Source organism: Rhodnius prolixus, unplaced genomic scaffold (genome assembly GCF_049639745.1).
Source record: "Rhodnius prolixus isolate KJV_2025 unplaced genomic scaffold, Rpr scaffold_6, whole genome shotgun sequence".
Classification (NCBI taxonomy): Eukaryota; Metazoa; Arthropoda; class Insecta; order Hemiptera; family Reduviidae; genus Rhodnius; species Rhodnius prolixus.
The window spans coordinates 7,464,220-7,481,872 of NW_027411634.1; the positions used below are offsets into that span (position 1 = coordinate 7,464,220).

At 30.3% G+C, this 17,653-nt stretch overlaps 1 protein-coding gene across 5 annotated transcripts in view; it reads right to left on the minus strand.

Annotated features, from left to right (window-relative positions):
• Positions 1–5,874: 5,874 nt before the first annotated feature.
• Positions 5,875–17,653, minus strand: part of step (cytohesin steppke) — a 124,752-nt gene continuing 112,973 nt past the window's right edge. For all 5 annotated transcript variants that reach the window (XM_074142543.1, XM_074142542.1, XM_074142544.1 and 2 more), the window contains 7 exons: positions 16,820–17,086; positions 15,845–15,957; positions 14,649–14,797; positions 13,879–13,990; positions 12,180–12,407; positions 12,027–12,096; positions 5,875–11,077 (listed from right to left, as the gene is read on the minus strand). In XM_074142543.1, the coding sequence (XP_073998644.1) occupies positions 10,936–11,077; positions 12,027–12,096; positions 12,180–12,407; positions 13,879–13,990; positions 14,649–14,797; positions 15,845–15,957; positions 16,820–17,086 (1,081 nt within the window). In that variant the 3' untranslated portion in view covers positions 5,875–10,935. The remainder of the gene's footprint in view (positions 11,078–12,026; positions 12,097–12,179; positions 12,408–13,878; positions 13,991–14,648; positions 14,798–15,844; positions 15,958–16,819; positions 17,087–17,653) is intronic.

Genomic DNA, 17,653 nt, shown 5'->3' on the forward strand with positions numbered 1-17,653 from the left:
CATTTGAGAAGTAATGTAATCATTTCTGCTCTATGGGAAACAATCGCTTTATAAAAAGCAGTCTGAACAATATGAGTTACATAAATTTAGAGAATATAGTAGATAGATAGATCTTCTTAAATGATGCAATTAACATAATATATGTCCAAAACGCATAATTAATGACGCAATACATGACAACAAGTAAATACTAAATAATTTAAGTGTTGCAAATTAAATTCAACAACAAAAATTTGAAATCATTTTAATTAATTACTGATGAAGCTAAATCCACTAAACAATGTCTAGAGGATAGAGTTATCCCCATCTAGAATATTTTGGATTAGAAAGGTAGTTACTAAGGACAGCATGAAAAATGGACACTAGTTCTGCAAGAGGACCCGACAATGAAAACTAACCGCGAATTTTTACCTGGACCATGACAAGCGACAGTCATATCGCTTCAATACGGTGCATAACTTCGATAGGATAAGACATCGCAGCGTTTTGGCCGTACAGGACCGATTCAAAGCTATTTAATACACTCATCTTTCCAGTTTCAGTTTATAGAAATAGTAATCCTGAAAGATCTTAGGGTACCTATAGATATGTTATTTATATACATGGTAGTTTTTGAGACCAACCATCCAACCAGCTATCTATTCCCACATCACAGATTGTTGGAATAATTAGATGATTAAAGAGTTGGAGAATTCCTCAGACTTGGTGCAACGGAATATTACGACAAAGGAGCTTTTTAAACATTGCTGTTTGAAACTTTCTGTTTTACTAAAATAAACTACAAGAACAATTAGTGTTGAATTAGTGTTAAAACTGCTCCAAATTGATTTGATTAAATTAAATCGGACGAAAAATAAGAAAGGCAAGAAGAAAATAAGGTGAAGTACGCTTATTTACTATTTAAGAACAAGTTTAGTCAAGCTCACCAATGATTAAAACTGTCCGGTAGGACAGTTGTATAAGGGTTGATCGTCAAAAACTGCACGAAAAAGCGTAACGTTGAAAAACTCCCAACTTTGACAATTTTTTTCTATTTTTCTATAAAAGATAAAATTCCCAAATTTTCTTTAAAATGTAGGGCAAATCCTCCTTTACAACTGTAATTTTTTTGCAACAACATAGATATAATAGATTTCGAGAAAAAAGTTGCTGAAAATGAGCAAAAACGGCATTTTCAAAAATGGTTGTTGTTGTTGTTGTTGTTACCTTTTTTGTAAACTGCGTAGCGCCTAAACGCGTGAACCGATTTTCATGAATGAGGTGTCATTCGATTCGGAATTTTATGTAGATGTGCCTTGTGGGGGTCTCGACGCTGTACATCGAATGGGAGAGGAGTTAGCCCCCTTTATGTAAGGCCCCCTCCAAAATTATTATTTCTAATTTCTCTGTAAATCTTGGCCCGATTTTGATAAAATTTGGTAGGATGATAGGGTTAGGGCTCCCCTACGTAACATTAAAACGACATTCTGCTCTTACACTTGTTAAGAGGAAGTATAGCAATCGTTTCAAATTATCGAGACGTGAACCGATATTCATGAATGAAGTGTCATTCGAATCGAAATTTTGTTCAGACTTGTACTTTAAAAGTCTCGACGCTATGCCTCATAAGGAGGGGAGTTTGCCCCACCCAAATAATAGACAAAAAGAAAAATCTATCCAAAAGGTACAAAAATCTCCTTAACAAAAACTTACAGTTTAAAATGTTAAGTATAAGGGTTGATTAAACGCCAAAATGCACACAAATCAGCAGGTAACCAACATTTCATTCATACTTCATTGATATTATTTAAGTAATTTTACTGCATTAACTTTTTATTAAATTTTTTAAAATTTATTAGATGTCACAGACCCTTATGCTGGCCAGTTCATTCATCTAATAAATTCTAAAAATGTGAAGGAAACGTTAATGCAGTAAAATTACTTAAATTTTTATAACTAATTATGTTGATATTACTCACCTTTTATTATTATATCAAAAAACTTATAATGAATGAAATGGCCAGCATAAGGGTGTGTGACATCTAATAAATTCTAAAAAATTTAATAAAAAGTTAATGCAGTAAAATTACTTAAATAATATCAATGAAGTATGAATGAAATGTTGGTTACCTGCTGATTTGTGTGCATTTTGGCGTTTAATCAACCCTTATACTTAACATTTTAAACTGTAAGTTTTTGTTAAGGAGATTTACTATTTAATAATTACTATTGTTTTAAGGTACACTTTTTTAAATCCTCTTGAAACTGTTTCTTTACTTTTGTGTCATTTTAGAAAATATTACTTGTAGAGAACTTTGGATACATTTTCTAATTGCTTGAAAATTCATATGAATTTATTATTCTAAAAATTATACATAAATAATAGATTTTCAAAATAAAGAAAATTTATTACTGATAAATTAATTGAATGATTGGCAATTGTTGCGACGCCCGAAACGTCAAACCCGTTTTTTGGATAAACAAAATGTAAAAAAAATACATTGAAAAACTCTCAATGTTCATAATTAAAGTAACACCATTTTTTCAGGTGGGCTTTACATCTAACTACCGATTAGTGTAGTGCAAATTTCCTTTATTAAATAAAATCCAAGGTCTAGACCGGCAATCGAACCCAGCACCAAATAGATTGTTCATAATTATTTACTACTTTAAATTAACAGAATTTTTACTACATAAATACCTCCATCATCAAATACCTTCATTCTACATTCTCATAACCATTGCAAGTAAAATTATTTTAATCGAGCAGATTATGTTTTAAAGTTCATTAACACTTTAAATAACACCCACTTCCAGTGGACTAAGAGCAATGAAGCTTGATACCGTTATTGGCCCTTCTCTACAAAAGTGCCACCTATGGTGTATCCACACACTTCTCTCACCTCTTTAAGCAACTTGTAAACACCTTGCTTGTAGAAGTAGACTGTTTGCTTCAAAAGCCACATTGTTACTTCGGAAATCAGAGTTTCCTCTTTAGAAAATAATTGCTCTTAAAATCGTTATCAGTTCTGAATTGCTAATTGCTATGTAACCTATTGAACACATATTACATAGTTTCAGTGTCCTGTGATAAATAGAAGTGGGTCTGGGGAAATCTTTGGATTTGAATCACCATATTTTATGTGCGGACGTGCTGCTAGATGTAAAGAAGAGGCCATAGAGACGAAAGCTGTGCGTTACTCGGCTACAAGCTGGCAAGGATAAAAACACTGTTTACAGCAAGAATTCAAATCCATATCAACCAAATTAAGCCAGTTTGTATTCAAATATATAATATAATATGGTTCAAATAACATTTATTAATCACGTTATTTTTTAATCAAAATAAATGAAAGTGGTTGAAATGAAGCCTTAGATTGTTACAAATTTATTAAAAATGATTTGTACAAAAACAAATAAAAATTAATAAATAATGCTGAACTTGTATTAAAAAATAAGGTTTATATATTCCAAATATAACCTAATTTTGAACGAAACTGTAATTTTTCCCTGAAATTTAAATAAAAAATGTAAGGTTTTATTTATAACAGAAATTATGTTAAAAAAAGTTAAGTTTGGCTGAACAAGGATTATTTGATTGAAAAAGCTCCATAACCAAGTACGCTTCACGTTAAATATTTCAATCAAATTTAAACCTTTTTTTTCTAAAAGAAAAAAAAAAATTAAAATACTTACTGAGGGCAAAGGAAAAGATGATTAGAAATAGAGTTTAGATTATGTTTGCATATAAAATAATAGATAAACTGAACAACAGTAACCTCAGGAAGAAATGTTGGTAGGTAGATTTCCTGGACTTCTTTATTCTCTGGAATAGAATGGATGACAAGCGCCAATATTTTCCGACTGGCTGTTGGACGTATAGATGGATCCACAAAAGTAATCATTTAAAATGTAAGAGGAGCATGATCAGACTGCTAGCTGTCAAATGGTTGGTTATTAGACCAATGGATGCCTGCACTGGAAAATTAAAAAGAATACTATATTATAATTTCAATTGAATTCACTCTTATTGTAAGATTGTATAATTCTGATCATTTTTCTAAATCTATTTCTCAACATTTAATGTCCGTATCAACCTAGTATAAATGTAATAATAATGTCATAGTAATAATCTCAACAAAAACTTGAGTTTAAAAAGTTAAGCATAAGGATTGATTAAACAACAAAAGATTCAAAAATCAGGAAGTACCAAACATTTCATTCATACATCAGCTCTTAATTTCAGTCTGATAGAAACGTTCGAAAACAGCATTGTTTAATTGAAATTTTATAACAATTGATATCATTTATTTATTCAATGTTATTAACTCAATTTATAAATAAACTTTATATTTGTATACATTACTCTTTTGTATTTATTGCCTTCCTTATCCAAACCATTAATCAATAAACCATGAACAGATATTAGTTATTACAAGATATTACCTACAGTAAGTAATAAAAATGAACGTGTATGTTAAAAGAAATTAGACATGAATTCTACATACCCATGCCATCTAGTGGAAGATCTGAGAACTACTACTTGCTGAGTGGTTTAGGCTTTTGCCGATAGAACGCACTGCAGTTGTGGTTACTTTTTTAAATTTAATTTGTCTTTAACATGCCTGCAATTAAATTGTAACTAATTTTATACACTTTTTTTTTTGCAAAGTATGTGTTACTAAAGCAGTTAACCTTACGCAGTCTAAACTAAATGTAATAAGTGTATTAAGTGTGTAAAATTAATAATGACACCAATTAACATGTCTAATTGATTAAGATAAGCAAAAGCATAAATACGTCTATTGCTATAAAGATTTAAAAAACAGATAAATAAAGTAATAGAAGCACGAAGTGGAGCTTGTAGTAAGCCAAATCCAATGCTGATAAACAAACTTACATCGGTACAGATGTGGGATGTTTAAATGCGAATGAATATGCTAACTAAGTTCGGCAGTTGTTTCGCTAAACCTAATCAGTTGCAAACATCAGTTGCCCTCTAAAGGTCCTAAAATACATCGTGGGTGTTTGAAGTGTGAATGAAGACTGTAATGGATTAGAATTATTTATTTGAAGATATAAAATAATTCTGTAATATTGTATTTTTTAATCCCTTAGAATGATTAAAATTACAAAAAATGTAAGGGAATCTTGTATTGTTAGCCAGAAAGAAATATAGTCTAAAGGAATAAAGATTTTTTAAACAGTCAGGACAAAAGACACATCAACTTTTAATATTAACTACGTCACTTATTAACATATGTAATTGTTAATAAGTAAAATCCCAGAAATTGATCTAGTACTTAGGTCGAAAGATTTACAAAAAAATAAATAAATCATGACTGAAATTGGCAATAATCTTTCTTACCTTTGAAAGATTCAGAATCTTTCAGTCATCATCATTTAGCTCGTATGAAGAACACATTCAATTCCAACAACTTATTTATAGGAGCGATGGCTGAAAGAGTAAACTTATCCAAAATACATTTCTAGCTACGATTCTGTCATCGAACATTTTAATCTCAACTATAACATACCTACTGCAACCTGAAAGATGTGAGATGGATTTGAAGTGAAGATGCTAATTCTAGTAGTAAGCTTAACCGAATTAATCTACTTACAATTCCCTCTGCAGACCCTTTAATAGTGAGATAACCATAAAATTACCTTCCAGCCATTGTACAATGTCCCACTTGATCACTCAATGTTTTGTATATTGTCCTTAAAATATTCGAATATGAATTTCATGTAATAAATAAGACTGTCAATTGAGAAATTTTAGAGCTAAATAAAAGTCACTAAAGTACTCTTAAAATCATACAATATTTTTGTCATACTGTATTTTCTCCTTACGAGTGGTATGGAAACAAGAAAAAATAAATAATTCCAGATAGATAAGTTTTCAAGTATTATATATATTCCACAATTTGTACACATTTTAAAGTAAATACATATATATAATATTTATGTTTATTTAATAAATAAAATTTTTATACTTTGGTATATTCACATACACTTTTTTTTAAATTTTTTCATAATCCTTATATTTTTGTTTAAATTTTAAATTTACAAATCTAAATTCATATTTTTCTACATAAAAAACCTATCTATCACAATTTGGCTGTTTAATGTAATTTGTGAAAATAAATAACAAAAATCTAGAGTTGTGTGCAGAACTCAGAATTCCAAAACTATAGAAAGTAATAAACTGACTTGTATTAATCTTTTTTTAACTAGAATGTTATGTTCTATTATTGTTATCTATTTAATAATTTAATAAAAAAAAATTAAAGTATTTTCTATATATTTTTAAATTTATAAGTTTGTGTGGTATTGTCTTTCAGTTCATTCTTTTTTTTTGTAACCATTTATTTATTGGCACACGAAGTTATATAGTGAGAAAAAAATGAAAAATTAAATGCAATAATTTTAAGAATATATTAGGGGTGATCAGTAAAAAATAATAATACAACCGATAAATTAAATTAATTAAAATAAATCTTTATAACAAATAAAACTTCAACAAATATAAATGAAAGAAAAAAGTATAACTGATTTTCTATATATATATATATATATACAAAGTTCAAATTAATGAGTAATTAATATACACAATAAAGAAAGAGAGATAAGGAGAAAGTACAAATATTATTTATTTTTACACATCCACTTTGGTAAAGAGATCCTCAAAAACCATAAATCATTATTTAAATAATAATTAAAAACAAAAATTTCTTCAGAAAACAAATTTTTAATTAAAATTGTTCACAAAGCAAAGAGGAAGGAGTTAAAAATGTAAAAATATATTATATCTGATCTATATGATAGCGAAGAAGGTGTAGTTAGAAGATAGTAGATAGGTGGTGGTTGTTGTCACTATTGTTGTTAAATGGTTCTTTTAAAAAAATGACTGTTAACACTTGAAGAAATATGAAGACTGGTGTAGGTGAGCCCTAAATTTAAAATGTTTCAAAGAACAGTTAGAAAAAAAAACAGGTTGCGGGAAGAATTCTAAAGTTTTAAAAACAGAAAACGGTGCAGAAAGTAGCAAATGACCCGGATTTATGATCAGATTTCATAAATGCAACAGATTTATGAAGCCCTAAAGAGGGGAGGTTAAGAGAGAGCTTCAAACCCAGATAAGAGAAAAGCACTCCCCCCATTTTCGCTACTACAGCCCAGTATCGTCAAAACATTTCTACCTATTTACTAAATCCAAGGGATTACACAAAGGGATGCTACTTATCGTCAAGCCAGTTTGAAATGTAACTCTTTGTTGCGCTTATGATGTTGTAAGAAGAATTAGGGTCATTTGTCTAAGGGAACATTTAGGCAGATACTATTTGCCTAACCCAAGAATAAATAAAAGATAAAAAACTGATCCAGGTAAGTGAGATTAATTATTTAAAAAGAGGAAAAGATCAGTTGTGACAGGGTTCGTAATGCCTCAATAAGATCCAGGAATGCACCCAAGCACAAAAGAAAAAAAAAACTGTATTCATTCCGCCAGTGTGGCATAAAACACTCAAATTGAAGGAATGAGAAGCAGACTGCGCATAAAGCTTGAAGTTCCTGTTGGGAGGGAGCAATAGGATTTGAGGATGAACATTCACCTCGGCGTACGATACAATTTCATCGATGTGATGTAATTATTAGTGAACATCAATGATCAATGGGCTGAAGGGAAGAAAATCTTCTTTCTTCTGTTTTATGTTGCACTTAAGGGTAATAAGGGTCGTCAATCCAAGTGGCAGTCACTTCAATAAACTAACTCTACATTTGTCTTAAGCAGATAATGCTGTTGTGTTTCGCAACGGAAGTCACAAAAGGACTGGATGTAATTAGGGAACTATTTCCCAAAGGATTCAAAACTGTAAAAATAAAGCTCAAATAGCCGTTTATGTACTGCTGTTCATTGCAGTAAGCTTGAGCTATTTGAATAATTTTCTAAGGGAGCCTAACTGAAAAGTAACCGAAAAATCTAGTTTTGCTTCGATGAGATACAAAAACGAATAGAAAAAGAGGTCTAATCGAAGCCGAGGGTGTGTGATTGCAGGATCTGATAGGAATGATAAAGCAAGCTGGTTGAAACGGTGAGGATGGAGAAGAGGTAACCTAGCATGAAATGTCTGGACTATGTTAAACAAGATCTCAAGAAGTAAAAACGGATTAGGATCAGGAAGAAGAGAGAAAGAAAAATGGTTTAGGCCAAGGTTTACTTTGGCCGATGTAACGCCATGAAGTAATTTGCCTGCCTGGATGTGGATTGTTTCTGTAACATAATTAACGAACAATTTCTTTGATAAAAACATTGTATAACCAAAGATATTGGCCAGAACTAAGAAGTACAATTAAATTCTTTCAATATTATTTAAGATACAACTTAAGTACATTTTGCAATAAATTTAAATTGAATAAAAAAAATCCCTCCAAGTTGCTTTGTTAAAATAAAATGAAATTTTTTTTAACTCAAAAATTTCCAGGCGCTACGACACTTCTTCTACGTAATTAACCTTCTTCACAAAATTCAGGTACATATTATAAAAAAAAAATCCTTCATACATTTTTTTTGTAAAGAAAAAAAATATTTACAAGCGACTCATAAAAATAAAATTAAAATAACAATATTTCGCGATATTTTGTTTTTAATTATTATCATTATTATTATAACTATTTTTAAATTATGTAAGAGACTAAAGTAGTTCACGGTAAATATTTTTTATTAGTAGGTATGTCTGACAAATGCACTAAAAAATCTGATCCATTTTAAACAAGAAAATCATAAGAAAACACTATTTCTTTTTTTCAGCTTTCAATAGATTCAAAACATTTTTATTTTTTGAAACTAACAATACTTAAAACGATTTTTTAAAATTCCATCTTATTTGATTTAAGTACAGTTTTTGTTGTTCTATTATTTCTCCTACGATTAAAAAAAGGGAAACCATTGAACATTCTATTTGGCTATTTAATCAAATATATTAGGAGTACCAAACAACTTCTAAGAAATTTAACTGTAACTGCTCAAATAAACATTCTTATAACAAAATTTGCTTAAAATGTACAAATTAGCTTATTTTCTTTTAATTGGTGTTGTGACAAGTAACAGTAACACTATTCCTTAAATACTAGACTTTAGACTCTTTAAAAAGTCGGATAAAAGAATTCAATCCAATCTCACACCAGCTGAGGATTCATCTCCTTAAATTTATTTAAAATAGAGTAGATATTAACTTTCATAAATGATTATGTAAAGGAGTGTGACAAAATGAGAATGCCACTACAAGTAGAATATAATAAGAGGGAGCTGAAAATAGTTGAAAATAAATACGTAATATCAGAGATGATATTTATGATAACGGAGTTTATATGTTGTCAATATTTGTTATTCAGGCTCCATTCTAAAAGAAGCCGATGTTCTGCTGTGGATGTGGAGACGAGAGTTGGCAAACAACACCACGGATGTTATAAGGACATTCGACTCCAATTCTCTGGAACAGCAACATCCCTTCTACAAAAATTAAACTATCAACTATGCTTTTGAATGCAGCAGCGTTTTGGGCAATGAAGAAATTCGTTTAATAAATACAGGTGAAAAGACATATCGTGGAGATATTATAAGGAAAGAAGGCTGAAGTAGCATATGTTAGAAGTGGGAAAGTACCCTCAGAATGCCACAAGAACGAATGGCGGTAGAAGGAAGAATATAATAAAGATGTATACTCGCTGACTAGTAATGGAATTCAGTGAGGAGATGGTAAAAGAGCTTATGGGGAATGAGCTTCTTTGCTAAGAGTAAAAACATCAGTATTGAGGAAAATCTTAGGAGAAAACTTAAGTTGTCACACACAGCTAGTAAAAAAGCAAGTAAACTTGCAACAAAGTGAACGAAACGTATTCAAGGCATTGCAAAATTAACTCTTTTTTTTTTAGTAACTTATTCTACAACAACAGACAAATATCAGACGCTCAATTCTAAAGATCTCAAAATGTAGTTCTAAGGCAAATAACTAAGTTAATGAAGCAGTTACAATAACTTTCTACGAATTATCCGGTACACCCATTTAGAAGTCACTAGTAAAAATCCAACTAACTGCTTTGTCAACAAAACAATATTAGAATTTTTTCCTTTGTAGGTAAAAATTATATTTGAATATATTGACCTCTTTTTTTTAATGTTAAAATGATACGATGTTTTGATTTTCTGTTTTAAGTACCTAGACGTACACACAACAAAAGGTGTAAAAACATAAAAGATATTAATAATAAAATGAAATAATGATTTGAACTAATACATCGAAAAAGAACCCTATGATTTTTCTTCGCTTCCGGCCATAATTTTTAATCAACCGTTTCTCACATCGCACAAACATTTAAAAATACAAAATTGAGTCCATTATTTAGTTTCTATTTATTTTTTATCACATAGTGAAGAAAAATTTTAGGTGTACTCAATGAAGAGCCTCTTCACTTTCTTAACCTCAAACACGTTTCTAGGGCACCCTTTAGGGAGTAATTGGAAGTGAAGAGTTCTTCTTTTCGCTTTCTAGGAAGCCACGCAATTTTAGGGTAGTCTATTATCCTTTAAAAGACCTACCTATATGAAGGAAAAGATCCACCTCTTCCTTTTTTTGCTCTTTTTTTTTTTTTTTTTTTGGTGGCCCAACGTCATTTTATTCTGTTTAAGGATGATTCACTGCGCGGTTATCATCCAACAAGACTTCAAGGTATAAGGCACTTGTGCTGATACCACATAATTTTCTTTTTGTTATGTACACATCGTGATAATTTTGTATTAATAATGAACCCCAAAAAGGTTCATTGAGGGAGAGTAACGTCTACACCCACTGAATGTGACGTCTGTGGACTGTTGTCAGCCGCAGTTAGCACGGACTGGGCGCTCCAAAAACCAAAAAAGAATTATTTTCTTACATCATTCATATAATAACCTCGTATCTAACTCTTATTGCCGTGATGCTGATGGTGTTGGTGGTGATGGTGATGGTGGTGGTGATGATGATGATGGGTGCTAGTCTTCTGCGCTTTTTTCTTTCTGGTCGCCAGCATGTCATAGAATGGATTATGACTAATACTCTGCCTGTAAATCAATATATATACACAATATGTAATCAATATGTATTTCAATAAATATATATCATGCACTAAAAGAAATCAACTGTAATGGTTTTGGCCCAAACTTCGGAAAACTGAAAATATTCTTCCAAGAAATGCACACTTCTGAAACTTTTTTTCTCCAACTCAGAATTTTCAACAACTGATTTAATTCTCATTAATATTACATGAGAGAGACAGACAAAAATAATCCCACAAAAGCATTTTAAAAAATGCAAAAAGCCATTACATAAAGGTGATGCTCCCGTTATGGGTTTTCTTCGCCGAAGAATTACTGTTACCATGACGGTAACTTAACAAAATAAATAGTTTTTGAGCTCCCCGCAATTTATCTTTTTGGAGTAGTTTACTCACATACTTATGACCACTAAACAGAATTGTCGAAGTACGTAAGAACTGTTAAAACAGTACCGACTACAGTAAACGAACAGTGTTACTACTATATACTTCATTCGTGAAAAAATGAAAAAATAGGAACTTCTAAAAAATAGAACAGCTTAGGAACCACCTTTTACAACAGAACACTGATTGCACCAAGCAAACCTTGTTTCGTTCATACGTTTGAAAGAAAAAATAAAAAAAAAATGGAAAGCAGCAATGGCAAAGAGAACCTGCCTGAAGAGTCCCTTATCTTTTTTAAGTGCCGTAAGTGATAGAAACCAGCAAGACAATATAAAAACTGTAGAGATAAAAAATGTTTCTGTGAATGGAACCTTCAAATGTCAATAAGATAACTTAAATTCTGAGCTATGAAAAAACTGAAGGAACCACTTATTTTACTTTATATTTATTTTCCTTTAAATTAGCTTTCCATTAATTTAAAACAGTTATCACACTATTGACTCAATAAAACTGATATATTCAATTTTAGTTGAGGAGACTAACAAAACAAAAAATAAGATCGTAGCACTTACCGAACACATTTAATCCATTCATCCTTTTCTTCACTGGTAGCGGCCGACATTCTATATACAGTGTGTTTTCCTGTAATTATGAATTCAATTAATTAATTATTTAATGGTAAAAATATTTTGTAATGAATAATACGCTCAAATAAACTGACTTACCTTCAACAACTTTACCTTCACTGTCAGTTTTACAAGCTTTGATAAATTCAGAACCATCAGCATATAATTCAAAACAGTGAGGTTTATGCCTATCTTGAACTTCTCTAACTTGTATATTCTCTAATGGAATAATGCCACGTGGTTCTTTATCCGTTGTATATTCAAAATAGTATAAACAGTTATCGTTTAATATAAACCATCTTCTTTTCCAACTTTTATAACGTCCACCTAAAGAAATATCATAATACACATGATGAAATTAAAAAATGCAATACAAATGGTTTATTTAATTGTGTATTCATCGACACCATAGTGGATTTTCTTTCATAATTATTACCCACCATATACTTTTATAGATTCAGAAATAAGTTAAAAATAAGGCCAGCTTATTATCGAAATTGGTCATTAGTTTACTTTATTTTTTATAGTTTCACAGTGGATTATCAATCTTTTCGACGTAAAGAGGCTTTATTTCTGTTTAATATTTGGAGTGTGTTTATGATTAATAATCTGCTTACAGGATTTTCTCTCTGCAGCTGAAGCTAGTCCATTACAGTTACTTAAAATTATAAAATTTAAAATAAATTATAAAAGAAGTTCTCTAAAACTTCTTAACACTAATTGCCACATATAATTTTTAAAAAATGCGGAGCTGGCGTATTATTACATAATACGACAATATTTGGTACAATAGTAAAATTAATTAAAAATTGTTCATTTAAAATAAAATTGCCGCATCTTTATTCCCGATATTAAAAATTGAATGATAACATGTATTTACAGACAGAAAAACAAAAAAAAAATCAAAAACACTATCCCAAATTCTTTTTATTTCTCTAACAAGAATAAGAGAGAAGTTTCAGATCTCTATAGATCCATCAGTCTCAAAATAGTTCCTGAGGCTATAAGCGGGAGTTACTTCATTAAGAATATGTATGCATGAATTAAAAAAAAAAAACTTTTAATTCACACTGCGTTATTTTGAGTGAAGTATGTAATCATATTCGTTCCGTATCTAAGCCAAAACATTCAAGTTTGCTAGGTATCTAACAAGAAAACATTCCTAAAAAGTATTGAGAAAAATTATCTCTAACTTGCAGAAAACACCTATTACAAATTTATATCTTAGGTCTCAGGCATTTAAATATATATTTATTATTTATTCCCACAACGCTCAAGAAATAATTAATTGAAAATTTTAACTTTAGTTTTGTATTCTGTTTGGTGTTACAATTCGAAATAATTTCGAAAACATTTCTAAATAATGGCCACACTGTGAACCTATAGATATTGCTATCTTAAATAACCACACATTGGACAATCAAATTAAATAAAGAAAATAATTCACCATAATTAATTATATCTTGACACTTTTCACCATAATTTATTATATTTTATTAACAGCTCACTTTAAATATAGTTAATTCAATTAATGAAGACTAGCCAGAAAGAGAACAGATAGCTGTCCTACAAACTCAAGTAACTGATCATCCGAAAAATTTTATTAGGAGCAGAATCAGACCAGAAGCTGATAGAATATATTTTTGGAAACGAACCCATTCATATCAACCAGTAATAAAACTAAAGCGAAACTTTTCCAATATTTTTGATTCAGACAATAATAATGAGGGTCTAAATCAACATTAACAATATAATGTTTTCAAAAATTAAATATTAATAATCTTTATTGTTAATTTACCTTGCTTCCATAACCAGCCTTCTTTGTCAGGATTAAAGAACGTATGCATGAGATCATTTCCATCATCTTCGGGAATCTTAAATGGCTCCGTCTTTATACTTTCATACAAACTCTGAAAACACAGAAAACCATGTGTTAGTTATGCTTTAAATACTTATGTAATATATATTTAAAGGAACAAAATAAAATGGGTCAGAGATCAAAATGTTAAATCATAGTATAATATTTTTAATGGATATAGATCAGAGGAATCAATAAATCTGACTCAACCCATGACTTAATCCAGAACATCAACGGCTTCTCATAATCATCATACCCATTATGTTTGAAAGATCTCAGAATAGAACAACGTATAAATCTAGCCCAGAAATATCTTTGATAACGGACCTTCTAGTAAAGAAAGCAGTTGTACATTTATTAACAGTAATTCTATATGAAAAATATCATTTACAAACGTGGTGGTAGTGTAAATAAATGAACGTCAAAATATTCAAATATTAAATAACCTTCTACAACACATATAATAATTCAATATTAATTGCTTTTGAGTCCTTATTAATTGATCTATGTATTAAAAGCATTAATAAATATTTCCTATTGCATTAAGCGACCTTATAACTTAGGTTCTATGTTGTTCTTATACTATTTCTTTGCTTCTTCTTAAATTAATCAAATAAATTTTTCGATTATTTCATTCATTGACATGATTCAAATATATGCTTCAAACATCTCCAATATTTTTCTAAAAATAAAGTATTTTATAAACTTACGACTAGTAATTCCCTCGGTAGATCGCCTCCATTGTTAATCCCTCTGTTCATGTTGATGAATTGTTCTACCTGTGGTTTCTCCTTGACACTTGGATTATGTAAACTAGTATTTAACATTATGATCGCAAATGACAGTACATAACATGTATCTAAAAAAAAAAGCAAAGCATACGACATTATGATATAAATAATAATAATAATTATATTGAGGTTATGAAGTTCATTGATTACATGAGACATGAGATCTATTTCTCATGTCATTCTCAAATTTTCTTTTCAGTTATTACTTTCGAACTCCAGAACCACTACTAATCTAAATTTTTCGTTTGTTTTTGTTGGTAAGGTGATTATAGAGGAAAACTGTTATTAGAACATATGCCTGTAAAGTTCGTATGTATTGGATATCTAAAGACCGTTTCCTAGAAGAGCTAGCAATGCTTGGAGCAACTTTAACTTACAGTAAAATAATCCCAACTCTTAGTCAGGTTCTTGGAGCAAATGAATTTTTTGTGACCAATCGAAGAAGGTTAAAAAAAAAAGCTGGTTTAAGCCGTTCGTTTAACTGATTAATGATCCTGAACTTTTCAATACAGCTGCATTTAGTTTCTTTCCATTTCGACAGAGAAGTGACCTGTTTAAGATGTATCCACGGTCAAGTTTTCCTCAGTTCAGGCGAACTCGAAAAGCTTCTCCGAAAAAAGGTCACTTCTCCATTGCTGTTACGCCTAAATAAGGCTTCTGAATGATAAGTTAAGGATCACTGATAGCTCTGTGTAAGCTCGAATCAACTTTATCCAAGCTTCTGAGTTTATCCCTAAATACAGCGATGGAGTCTGGATCATCTTTATTAATTCGTAAGAGATCCATCCTAAGCATCTCCTCCAGTATTATGATAGGATCTTGAAAATCATTTGTCCCTCTTCCTATCTACGGAACAAGTGGTAATAATTCCTGTCTCCGGTCAGAAGTTACATAATTTACATAATTAACTTAACATAATTTACACCTTCTGCAACGTCAAAAATTAGCAATATATCAGAGCCTGGTGTATTATAACCTTACTTTTTTTTTTTGATAATGGTTGTAAAACATCAATTAACAGTTATAACTGGAAATTGCGTAGCTGCATTTTTAATTATGTTAATTATAACTATTAGAACAGAATACTATTATAACATCAAGAAAGAGAAGAATACCTGTATTAGTGAAAATATTTGGATTAAGCTGGCAATATCTTTGGGCAAAACACTCCATCATTCTGTCTATTTTTTGGGCTTCTCCAGGTAATCGGAAACTCCATAAAAATTGCCTGTAAAATAATTAATTTTGATTTAATTAACAAAAACTAGTCTTAAATTTAGGTAGTCTATGTAAATAAAATTTTACACTGCATGTTTTTTTTGTGACTCTGACTAAATGGCTATAAGCATGGACCCACCATTGTCCAAGCCAAACTGACCCCAAATAGAGAGCGCTATGCTCAAACCAAACCATGTCCTAGGACGCCATTTTCTACAATCAGCTGATTGTTTTGTTTTTACAACTCTTTGAGTTATAGAAATTCCTGGTTCGGTTTTACTTTCTTTGGATTGATTTTATCAGTTAAAAAGAGACTAACAAAGGTCATACGCTGATTTATAAACCTGTATTCTAAAATAATTTTAGGCAGCAGACAATCAGCTAGTTTCCTCCTTTGAGACAATGTCGACAATTTTTTGTTTAAAGCCAGAACTACTCACAAGCCGACATTCGAATGAAAGGCTTTGAAAGATAACGTGCCTGTTCATTTTTGTACGCACTAAGTGAAATACGAGAAATCGCCCTTTGCTTGGGATGAAAATATTTATCAAAAAAAGCACACCAAGAAGAACCCTTTTAGAAAAGGATACTTCACTTCAGTCTTGTGGAAATAACGCATCTTACCATTAGACAAAAAGCGTGCTTTCCAATAAACTTTTAGCCACTATTCAAAGGTGTTACTAAAGAATAAGCACGACTCAAAAAGCTTATAATATCTTCAAAGCACTAAGTTCTTTCTTATTTTCTTTCCCTAATAAAAGCCTGTAGCTTTGTAAGTAGTGTAAGAGCTTAAAAGAAGCTCTTAACAATTGTTATAACTTTAGTATAAAAAAAAGCTAATGCTTAAAAAAAAATACTTGAATAACAATTACCTGAGCGCTTGTACTAAAATAAGATCAGTAAAGTCATGTAGATCGACAAAAGCTTTCAGTACTTTTTCATTAAATTCATTTCGTTCGCCTAAATAATCGCCGATGGCAGTTTTATTTAAACCTTCTCCTTTATACAAGAAAGCGGCCACATCCTCTTCAGTCGCTTGTAGTAGACCATGTTCAACTAAATATTCTATACCCTTCTTTGGATCCATATTAAACTTCTTTCTACCAATGGACATCTGCTTTGCCCTTGTGTGGTTCTTACTGCAAAAAAAGAAAAAAAAAATTTTATGTTTAGTTTAACATATTAATAAAAGTAAAAATTATAATGAGTTTACTAATAATATCTTCTTTTATCAATAAAATTTCGTAAAATTGAATTGTTTCACAAGAATTTGATATTTTTGTCAACTTTGTAAAGATAAAACTTTTGACATTTTTATCAACTTTGTAAAAATTAAACTATCAGTAAATATACATTCAGTAATTTATTATTTATAATAGAATAACAATTCCAACATGGTTGAATAACCAACCTTGGAGAAAATGCAGAAACTAATAATAGAACTAAAAAAACAGAAAATTTCTTTTTCTGGTATAACTTTTGGAATTTCTGAGTAAGGTGCAATTTGATTACATTTTAGACCGACTATAAACAGACCTAATTAAGGTTTGCTGATCTTATCTTACATCCCATTTTTGCACTGTGATTCACATTACTGGCTGGTTCTGCTTTCCATCCTACGGAGGAAGTACTATTTCATCATCTCTTATTAAAGTGAGTGTAAAAGGCCCTAGAAAGAGTCTAAGGGGTAAGCAGCTGGATTTGAA